The sequence below is a fragment of the Nansenia antarctica genome (genome assembly GCF_963989245.1).
Source record: "Nansenia antarctica genome assembly, chromosome: 1".
NCBI lineage: Eukaryota > Metazoa > Chordata > Actinopteri > Argentiniformes > Microstomatidae > Nansenia > Nansenia antarctica.
Window position 1 is genome coordinate 1,081,818 of NC_137674.1, and position 11,713 is coordinate 1,093,530.

General features: G+C 42.1%; 2 protein-coding genes across 2 annotated transcripts; both read left to right on the top strand.

The window, feature by feature from the left end:
• Positions 1 to 2,391: 2,391 nt before the first annotated feature.
• On the top strand, positions 2,392 to 4,950 carry map10 (microtubule associated protein 10; the record flags this gene model as incomplete). The annotated part of the gene is made up of 3 exons (XM_080548815.1): positions 2,392 to 2,989; positions 3,458 to 3,615; positions 4,174 to 4,950. 3 exons carry the CDS (start codon positions 2,392 to 2,394, stop codon positions 4,948 to 4,950), a joined length of 1,533 nt encoding a protein of 510 aa, XP_080404941.1.
• Positions 4,951 to 5,669: 719 nt separating this feature from the next.
• On the top strand, positions 5,670 to 10,356 carry ntpcr (nucleoside-triphosphatase, cancer-related). Its single transcript, XM_080527710.1, has 5 exons — positions 5,670 to 5,751; positions 6,689 to 6,851; positions 7,333 to 7,435; positions 8,292 to 8,504; positions 9,257 to 10,356. The coding sequence occupies exons 1-5, from the start codon at positions 5,718 to 5,720 to the stop codon at positions 9,347 to 9,349; spliced, it is 606 nt and encodes a 201-aa protein (XP_080383836.1). The 5' UTR covers positions 5,670 to 5,717; the 3' UTR covers positions 9,350 to 10,356.
• Positions 10,357 to 11,713: the final 1,357 nt, after the last annotated feature.

The window sequence follows — 11,713 nt, forward strand, 5'->3', positions numbered from 1 at the left end:
GTGTTCTATCAGTTATGATGAATAACATTTAAATGCACGTTTCTCCTGTTTCACTTCTTTTGCTGTTGACACAATTAATACAATCTGTTTAATACAATCTGTTTCTCCGGACGGGTTTGTGTTATAACCCTGGCTTTCTCTCTGCTTTCTCTCTGCTTTCTCTCTGCTTGGTTTCTGGAGGAGAAATGCATGCATGTCTTACCTTCCACACTGACAGAACATCCGATCTGTCCCGAAAGACGCGATAACTTATCCTTTGTTGATTAATTAAACCAGTTCATCCTTTAGCTGAGTGGCACCGTGAGACCCGTGAGACCCGTGAGACGGACCCTCTCTCTCTGGCTGCGTTGGGAGAATGTAACAGACCGCTGCTTGTGTGCTTGGGAGCTGACAGCTCCGCCTACTCTTTGGCTGCGTTCGTAAATTTGCTCTCGAAATCTGATCAGCACTCATGGAATGCCTCTTGTCCAATCAAATGACTTGTTCTCTTTGTGACGTTGGACCCAGTGTGCGCTCCGGCGCTCTCAGCGAGAATTTACAAATGCAACGCACCCCCTTGCAATTTTTTGTCCAGTGAGATTCAGATTCAGTCCGTTTTACTAAAGTTTGTACGGTGAGATGTGATGTGTTTGTCAACCAACAAAAATATTTAGCAAATTGAGTTTGAAATCATAATAATATATCTAACAAATCCTAATTGACAGGAACTGCTGTAAAGATCAATAGAGACAAACAGAAAGCTGGAAAGATATCGAAGCACTATAGTGGCACCAGCTGGTGGAATCAGTAATACTCTCTGTACCTTTTGCCAATAGACTAATATCACACATGGAAATACATGTAATGTGTAATGGGGAATGTTATGGAAGCATATATAGCTGACTTAATTCAAATGCTAATGCAATATGAGATTGCAATTGCATGTTCCACTTTTGCATGCATTCTTTCAGACAATATTCAAATTCAAATGCAATTCTAATGATTTTCATTTTCATGTACCGAATGTGTATGTGTAGCCTACTATAACATTCACAATCATCAGGTTGTCTCCATTGAGGCTTATAGCCTGCCCCACACCATGCATGTTGTACCCAATGGATCTGGTTATGGTTTTACCTCCCAAAAATCACATGTAGGCTATGTCATATGCATATATATATATATATATTGTACAAGTCTATGTAATATGCATATATATATATTGTACAAGTCTATGTAATATGCATATATATATAATATATAATATATATAATATGCAATATATATATATTGTACAAGTGTTATACGATCCAGGCGATCCTCAATAATCAGCACACCTACTTTCACTTGCAGAATGTCTAGGCCTATATGACTGTCTGCAATACAGTCAATATTACACTGAAAATGAGCGCAAACTAGCATGTTATTGTGCAGTGCATCTGGCTGGTTGACATTTCAATATGTCAATATTGTTGGATGATCTGTGCCCCCCTCAAATAAACGCAAATAAAGACATGAATGAAATAGAACTACACATAGAACTACAATTCCCAGGGATCCTACGGCCTACTACGTAGGAGATGTGCGACAGCGAGTGTGTTTCCATGGAGCCCTGGGAGCTTGTTGTGGATTATCAACAACGTGTTTAGCTTTAGTCTAACTCCGCAGCTACCCATCTATCTATCTACTTACCTTGGATATACCTATCTATTAATACTCGGTGATGTTCTCATGTGCTGTAAACGAAACATAAAGAATATAGTAAGTAAGTAAGTAAAGCTTTATTTATATAGCACCTTTCATACAAGAAATGCAGCTGAAAGCGCTTTACAACAGGACTAAGCACATAAAGTGAATATAAAAACATATACAAAAACATATACAAGCATGTAATGAATATAAAAGCAGGGGAAAACAGTCAAAAGAAAAGGTAAAGATTGACAGACTACTATAGACTTTATCAATAGACTTCTTATAGACTTTATTGATAGACTTCTTATAGATTTTATTGACAGACTACTATAGACTTTATCAATAGACTTCTTATAGACTTTATTGATAGACTTCTTATATATTTTATTGACAGACTACTATAGACTTTATCAATAGACTTCTTATAGACTTTATTGATAGACTTCTTATAGACTTTATCAATAGACTTCTTATAGACTTTATCGATAGACTTATTATAGACTTTATCGATAGACTTCTTATAGACTTTATTGACAGACTACTATAGACTTTATCAATAAAGTCTATAGGACTGTATGTATATAGATCCTATAATATGAATGTATGTATGCCTGCTACAATGAATGAATCATAACCAGCGTCTCTTATCTCGACTCTCCAGATTTCACGACTGACCGCATTGAGTACTGTCCAGGGTCCCAAGTCGAACTGACAGGCATAATGACTAACAAAGAAACTCTCTTTTCGTTTGAACTAATGGTCGAATTTATCCGGATAAACAAAACAAGGAACCTGAACAACAGTCTCGACGAACTGGCGCTCGGCGTCCGACTCCTGGATTTCCCCATGCTGCTCATTAATCAACCACAACAACAAGGACACGCAGCCAGTGATCATCATCCTGACAAAGAAAATCAGCATGGTGAACTCCACTGTGATACATTGGAAGAATACCCCTTTAACAAAGGCAAATCCTGTTTGTTCAAAATCGACCTGGACTCACTCCACACTCACCTGTTGAACACTCCCCTCTATGCCCTGGTGTTGGATCTCAGAGAGGAGCTGCCAAAGTTGCTGGGAAGCTCATTGATCTCTCTCGCAAAACTGATTGACCGAATAAGGTGTGATGTTGAGGCCCACGGTGTCTCGACTCCCTCCTCTCAAGGAGAGAAGAAGGTTGTTGACGTTCTCAATCTCATGGGTGAGAAAATTGGCTATGTTTCCCTGGGTTATAAACTTTTAAGTCTGGGCGCTAGTTTACTACCACATATCCCAGCAGACAGGGTTTTGAAAGTAGGCAGCATTGCTCATCATGGAAGTGCTGAAACTGTGCCGGTTGATTGTGAGAAAGGAAAGGTCCAATCACTGGGCTCGGACAACAAACCTTCCCATGTTCTTTGTCATGATATACAAATAGATGGACAGCCAGCCGGGGTAGTGGTGTCAGAGGCAGAGATGCATGCTGTCAATTCAACTGCGACTCAAACTGAACGTGCCGGGAGGATTAAGTATCGAACACGCGTAGTTGATCATGTTGATTATTACCATAGCGAGGGGAATTCCACTGCAGGCCTATTCTGTCCCCCACCTCTCTTCTACAGCAGCCTTGCAGAAAATGAACATGAAGCATATGAATCTAAATTGAATTTAGACATGGAGTCTTTGAGGGTTGAGAATCTATTCTCTGGGGATGAAATTTCTGAAAGTGAAATTGAAGTGTCACCACCTAGGCCTACGAATCGGAGGAGGGTGAGACACACTGGTGTGTGTGAGTCTCTAAGTCAAGAGACACGTGTGGCACCATCAGCCCTGGGAGGGACCTTACGACAGTTGCCTCTTCTGAATGCACTTCTTGTTGAACTCTCACAGCTGAATGGCCAGGCCCAGCAGCAGCAGCAGCAGCCCTTATCTATTCACCCCAACCTAGAATGGATTTACAGATCAGCAACAACGGAGCCTTTGAATGGATTGGAAAATTCCCCCCAATTCACATCATCACATAAAGCCAGACAGTCACCTACTACTCCCAGATTTAAGGACAGGCAGCCTCGGGAAAATGTCGCTACCCCCTTGTGTACATCTGTGAAGGAGGTTAAAAAATCTAACCTTGACAATAATCTTCCAAAGGTCCCTCTCAAGAAGAGGTTGGTATATGGAACAACTAAAACCTTTAATCTCAGGTTGAAGCGAATTAATCGTAGTGATGTGATGAAACGTCACGAGTGCAGGGAACAGACAGAAACACAGAAACAGAATAAAGGGAACAAGTCAAACAACGCAAACACAATGTCAAAACACCTCCACAGGAGAAAAGTACCCAGCAGGAGCTCGACTCCTAACGGAAACATCGAGACTTTGATCAGCAGCATTGGATTTGACGCCGCACCGCAGGAAGCTACTCCAACAAAAACAAAACATGAACAGGCAAGAAGAATATCTCACATTGATGATGATTCACTTACTGGAGACTACGGTCCTAATCCTGAATCAAATCCAACGAAGCCTGGATATGACTACAACGGACACAAGAGTGAGACCACAGAGGGCACACAGGGCAGTGGCCCCAAACCCAGCCATTCAGACTCCATGAGCGACAGCCTGGAGGCAGTCGAATACATTGACGACTTCACCAGTCTCGACCGCACCGGTGGATACTCAGTGTCACCAGACCCCGTTGATAGGTACTCACCGGACCCATTCGGTAGTCCCCCTGATCCTGTTCTGGGCAGGACCAGGACCAGTGATGACTTAGGTAACCTCTCCAGGAGCTCTGGCAGCACCTCTACCACCACTAGCTTTAGAAGCCAGAGAAAAAAAGCAGCAGCCCTCCCTGTGCCTGTTAAAGCACACAGTTCTCCACAGCGATCTCTGAAGGGCACTCACGTCATCAGACCTCGCACCCAGGCCTCAGCCCTGAGTGTGTCCTCAGACGACAGTGACAGAGACGGGTCTGTCGTGTCCATCCGTTCTGCCCACTCGAGAAATCAAAAGGCACGGCCTTGGGCTCAGAGTGGTGGCGGTGGAGCTAAGGTCTCCACTCTCTCTGAGAGTCTCGGAGCATCAAGGAGCCAGTCGGGTGAGTCAAAGAAGGACAGTGTGAGGGGAGTCGGGGGGTATTCCGCAGACACCTACCTACTACCCGCTGACTCGACCTCGTCCTCCCTTGAACCACACGAAGCAAAAGAGGCACGAGATGCGCTAGGCTCGCTGGGTTTACGTGTCAAGTACCAACACGTCTCTGAGCTGGTAGTTAATAAGCTCCCAGGGTACACCTTGTGAAAGGGACACACACAGTTCTGGACATTCAGCAGTCAATGTTTGCTACGTCATTGAAAGGCTCTGTATGGAATGGATGATCCATTATTCAGTTTGTTATAGTTATATAACTGTGTTATAGTTATATTTCAGTATCGGATAGATGTGATACACTGTACTGTACCCGCCTCCATTCAATGTAATTTGACCCTTTTAAATGATCATTATTAATGTATTCATCCTTGAGAATTGGCTAGTTAAAGGCTACTTAAATTGTTTAAACCTACATGTTGGACTCACGTGTGTCTTATAGATATCCCTGAAATTTGTTATATAAACATAAGATGATTTAGGTGCCATTATATATTTGTTGTTAATAGTGTATTGTTGTTATTGTTATTATATTTAGAAAAAATAAATAAATGTAATAGATTGTCACACCTATCAGTATTTTTAAAATACGCTGGTGATCCTTCCTCTTGTGGAGTTTTATGTCTCACATTTTGCATACATAGGTTGATACTTAAATCAAAAGACAAACGATCTATACTATAACTACACTAGTTATCTACTGTATACTAGAAATGGAAAATAAAGCTGTGTCTGTGATCTGTCTTTTTAAGAAATTAAATATGCCAAACCACTCTGCGCATGTACCCTGGTAAATACGGTAAGAAGAAGAAAAAAAGAGAAAAGTATGCCAAACCAATCTGCGCATGCGCCCCCTCGTGTGTCAGGAAGTTCTTTTCTGTCCGCTGTGATTATGAATAATAATATTAATAAAAGCAGAAATGTTCAAGCACGTGTTCCTGACAGGACCTCCGGGTAACTACAACATGACTATTAGCTAAATATAATATCTCACCAGGAGACACGTGTCAGTTATACTGTGTAGGAAGCATGTGAAGTTGTTACGTGTTGTATATCAGTCAATCGGATGTGATCACATTGAAGGATGCATTCCGTGAGTTTAGAATTATAAGGTTCTATCTCCATTTTTGTCAAAATTGAGTTTTTTACATAATCTGATCCATTAGGTGTTTATTAATGCCTGTGTGGTGTTATTTTTTTAAATGTTGACATGTTTGAGTTAGTAATTAATAAAATACAAAGGTTCCATCTCACAAAACATAATGGAATGTAAAAACTTTGACGCTCAATATCTCTGAACTGCCCTAAACGGAGATAGAACCTTATCATTCTAAACGGAGATAGAACCTTATCATTCTAAACGGAGATAGAACCTTATCATTCTAAACTGAGATAGAACCTTATCATTCTAAACTCACAATGTGTTGCATTTGAGTCGATGTAAACATAAGCACGTGGTGCCATTAATAACATTTTGGTACTTGGTGTAAAGGCTGTGATGTCTAGGCTTGTGCCATTGTGACTCATATTCAGGCAGATCTCTGAATGCTGTAGCCTGTGATATCAAAATGTCAAAAACCTGCTCATGAAACTGAAGAATTCTCCAACACTTCACATGACATCTGATGAAAGATTGTTTTGATAAAGGCATCACACACCATGCATAAACATACTCCTCTATAACACAAATTGCCTCGTGATGAATAAATGAATGAATCTTTTATTTCGAACATGATTTAAAATAAAACGAATAACTAATAACGTAAAAGTAGGCCTACAGGTATCACTGTTCGAAGGGGAGTAGGATGACGCCTAAGCGTCGCATGTCCTAGTACCCCTAGTAACCCCAGTTCTCTGTCCTGATGATGGGTCTGTCTTGTCTGTTTCAAAGGGGTGGGGAAGACCACGTTGGTCCAGAAGGCCTGTGATGCCATTGTGTCGTCAGGCGTGGGTGTCGCTGGCTTTTACACAGAGGAAGTCAGGGAAGGGGGGCGAAGGGTTGGCTTCGACGTTGTCACGGTAACAGGACAGAGGGGACACCTGTCCCGAGTCAGGTATGCCCTCCCCTGCATCCAAAATCCTCCATCCTTTCCCCTGAAGTGTACACTTGTCCACTCCCCTACAACAGTGGTTCTCAATCTCAAACCTCTCCTCGGGGACCCCCCAGTCGCTCCACATATTTGATCTGTTCCACCACCAGCAGCACACCTGATTCAGCTAATCAAGTACAAAGCAATTAGGATTTGGTGATATGATCAGGTGTGCTGGTGGTGGAACAGATCAAATATGTGGGACGGCTGGGGGTCCCCGAGGAGAGGTTTGAGAACCACTGCCCTACACAGATTGAAAGAGCATAGGATTGATGTATGCGTTTAAATCTGTACGGGGGGGGGGACACGTGTATAAACTTCAGGTAAAAAGGATGGAGAATTGGGAGGCAGGGAGGGTCGAATTTTTTACATTATTAACCAATAGTGTTTTCTCTGACATGTTTTATTGAGATCCCGTTGCCACCTTTGTTCTTTCAACAACTAGAGCCACTGCCGGTGCCTCACCTGGAAGACAAGAGTACACGGTCGGGCCGTATGTGGTTGATCTTGCTTCATTTGAAAACCTGGCTCTCCCCCTGTTCAGAAATGTAAGCTAGCACATGAAATACTTATTAGTGGATCCCCCCTCTCTCACACACACACTTATCAAAGCATCTGGGCCATGCTATCCCTTAGATGTGATGGCATAATTGAAGGATAGTAAAAGCATAAATTCCAACGTGACATTTATAGTGCTCATGGTGCCGTCTGGCTGTCACCAGTTCTGATTAATCCCCCATGAGCAACGAGAACCTGGTGTGCTTGTACATGCACAGAGGGGGGGGGCTCTCCTCTCTGACATAACATGTTCCACTTATCCTTACAGTGTTCGGAACCGTTGAGGCTCAAATGTGTGTGTGTGCATGTAGTGAAGCATCTGCATCTGAATACCACTTTTCTTTCAGTTATATGTAAAACATTTAAATGGATGTAAACACATTTAGTAAATGGACTGACTTATATACTGACTTAATGGTCTGACTTATTACAAAGCGCTTTACAACGGCCTCTCATTCACCCATTCACATACACATTCACACATCAATGGCAGCAAGCTGCCATGCAAGGCGCCGGCCGGCCCGCTCACTGGGAGCAATTTGGGGTTCAGTGTCCTGCCCAAGGACACTTCGACATGTGACCAGCCGGGGTTCGAACCGCCGATTTGCCGACCTTGCGATCATTAGACGCCGGCTCTACCTCCTGCGCCACAGCCGCCCCCTTTAGTTGCTTTACCGTCGCGATCGGGAAGATTGTCAGCAACAGTAGGCCTTACACATCGATATGCATGTTCCTCACTGTGCCATCTGTTCAGTGTTCACCTCTGTTGTTAGGCCTAGCTTAAGCCAGTAACACTATTATTATACATGACGTGACTCTAACCGTGGCATTGAACTCACGGCTCAGGTCGGTTCTTGTGAAGGCGGAGGAGGGAGGAGGGTGTTTGTCATCGATGAGATCGGCAAGATGGAGCTCTTCAGCCAGCCGTTTATCAGAGCGGTGAGGCAGACCCTGGACGGCCCTGGCTGCTCCGTCCTCGGCACCATCCCCGTCTCTAAGGGCAAACCCCTGCGCCTCGTAGAGGAGGTGCGGGGCAGGAGAGACGTCAAGGTCTTTACTGTGAGTACACACAAACACATGAGCAGACATACTTACAGTGTAAGCACGTCTATTTAGGCTGCTTTGTTGTGTACACACTGTGACAAGCACCACGTAGCTAGCTACACGCACTAGGTTTGACCAGACAGTCTCTAGTCCCTTGTTATGTTTTGCTCTCTTACGCAGGAGGGGCTCAGGCCAGTGTTACCCGTCCCATAGAATGGGGATTAAAAATGAGATCACGCATGACCGATCTAACAACAAAAGGGTCGTCTGAAACGTCTAAAAAATGTTCCACAGGTCACAGGGTTGTCATGGAGTTAGTCGTGAAAATGCTCAAATGTTTCTTTGTGTGATTTTGAGATGGTAACAATGCTATTATGTTAAACTGATATTTAGGAAAGGTTAGGGGAATAGGAGGGCATGGTTTCACAACAAAGTTATTTTATTATTATTATGATTATGATGATGATTATTATTATAGTGTCTATGTGTCTTCGCAGGGTTTTAGCTGCAGTATTAAGCAGTGCAATGGATAGCAGAACAGCCAGCAAGGAGGACTGTCTATCAGACCGTCTGAAGTCATTATGAGAGCAATCAATGCCATAATAATGGATTATATTTATACGTTTTGAAAGAGAGAACTCTATGGTGTTCCTATTCCAAAGAGAGAACTCTATGGTGTTCCTATTTCTGGGGTTCCAGGTCCCAGTCACCCATATAATAGAAAGTAAAAAAACAGTCTGTAATTGTTCTATCTCTGTCTCAATTAGGTCTCCAAGGAAAACAGGGATACCATCTTAGAAGATATTGTGTCTGCACTACAGGAATGTCTGAAGCAAGCTGCCCAAAAAGGAGGACATTAACCACCAAGACGTGATTGGCACAACATGGATGGCCATCTTATGTATTCTTGTGTTGAATAAGATTTTACCAAAGCGTTCAGAATTTACTGACAGGTGGATCTGGGTCTGGATTTGTATCTGGTGGTTTTGGTTGAATGTCTGTGGCTGCGCATTTAATGGAGCTTTTGCACGCTCCTTATGATATGGCAATGACCGCACCTGAAGGGCGTTCATTTCAGCTTGAGGATGTAGTGCAGTGTGTCACATGCATAAATTCATGTAAGCAATTACGTTTTTTTTGTTGTTGTTTTTTTTCTTGAACACGCCCTCAAAATGGATTATATTATGAATAATTGATTGTGAGACAGGAAGGAACGGAGGGGTATGTGTGGCCAGCTGCACCATGCTCCAGGACAGATACTTTCCCTACTCCCCAAAGTTCGACTCTGAAAAAGCAGGCTTTGGCCTGGTAGGTGCCTCGTCCTCTGTGAGGTTCCTGACCCCTCACCTCTCTATGGGCGACGGGTGTTTTGTGTACTGTCCTTGACCAACAGGATGTGCTCACGCAATGAAAAATAGATCACTTAAACACTGGGGGTTTTCCAGATGTTCACATCACCTAACATAGTAAAGTAAACCGCTGATGATTGATTGGCGGTTTTAGTCATTTGTAATTGCGTGGGAGAGTGTGTTTAAACTTTGTTGATTTTTGTTTGAGTTAATGCCTGCAGCTACTATAATCAATGAGATTTGTTCAATCTCGTGATTTCACAGGCAGAGGGAAGTGTATGGAGCATGCCAGTCCACTCAGATCGATTAAAAAAGAATTATTTTAATCGATCTGTTTATGTTTCAACAGTTTACAACAATGTTGTGTATTTATTTTTGCTCCCTTTGTTCACTCAGAGGTCATGCACTTGAGATGTGTGAAATAAACTCTAAGATAGATAATCACAATCATTTTGTTTCACTACCATGCAGACAGCTGGAGATATGATGGAGGGGAAAATGTGTGTCGTTCAACTAGGATCAGGGTTTACATGGTTTTTTGCAATGCATTATGGGACTTAGATGGCAGGTCATGAGAGGTCCCACAGGCATTAACATGGCAGCGCTGGACATGCAATAAAAGCATAGCTTATGCTTTGAAATACACGCTTTCACATATATCTTAGTTGGCTTCTCTTTAGTGTTTGATTTATTTTAAGTAATGAATGGAATTAAAATGATTTAAACAAATGTTTTCTCACATTCATGGGCTACTGATTGACTATGGGGCAGGGTATTACACTTAAAAGACACATATATAGACACACACACATACATACATACATACGTATACTTATATCGAAAGTTTAATCTGTATTTTTCCACAGAATGTGTAGTAGTAATGATCCATAGATGTTCACATTTTTTATCTCAACTTAAATTCTGTCAACAGATTCTTCAGGTCATTTCAAAGTGAACGGGGCCTGCCTAACTAATGTAACCTGTCAACCTGCCCATGGCAAGCACTGCCACGCGTGATCTGTGTCAGAGACGCCACTGTGCCAGCATCTGTTCTGCCCAATGCCAATGACGTGCCCCATCAAATCAATGACCACTAATGGGCACTACGTGTGCGGAGTCAACTCTGCATGACCACATCGTGACGTTAGAATTATAAGGTTCTATCTCCATTTTTGTCAAAAATTTAGTTTTTTACATAATCTGATCCATTAGGCATTTATTAATGCCTGTGTGCTGTTATTTTTAAAATGTTGACATTTTTGAGTTAGTAATTCATATAATACAAAGGTTCCATCTCACAAAACATAATGGAATGTAAAAACTTTGACGCTCAATATCTCTGAACTGCCCTAAACGGAGATAGAACCTTATCATTCTAAACGGAGATAGAACCTTATCATTCTAAACGGAGATAGAACCTTATCATTCTAAACGGAGATAGAACCTTATCATTCTAAACGGAGATAGAACCTTATCATTCTAAACGGAGATAGAACCTTATCCTTCTCACGACATGGAACTGCACTGAGGCAGGCTGGATGGCAAACTGCACACTGCTTTAATCGCAAGCATCACACTCATTGCTACATTGGTGCATCAAAAAACCCTTTTTCTAGCCCATCAATATATTCTAACCCAGCTGACATTAATTAGCACAGATTGGAGGTAGAGTTGCCTCCTAATTAGTTATGGTTTTCAGCTGTTTCCTTGCTGTGGTGTACTGCTTTTTCTGAGCACTATAATACTTTTTTCCTGGTTCATTCCACTTTATTACACATAACTGTATTTACATATGGACTTTGATGTTTCGATTTTTAATGTTTAGATCTGTCTGGATTTGTTTGAGGTAATACCAAAGTCTGGTGCAAATTTCAC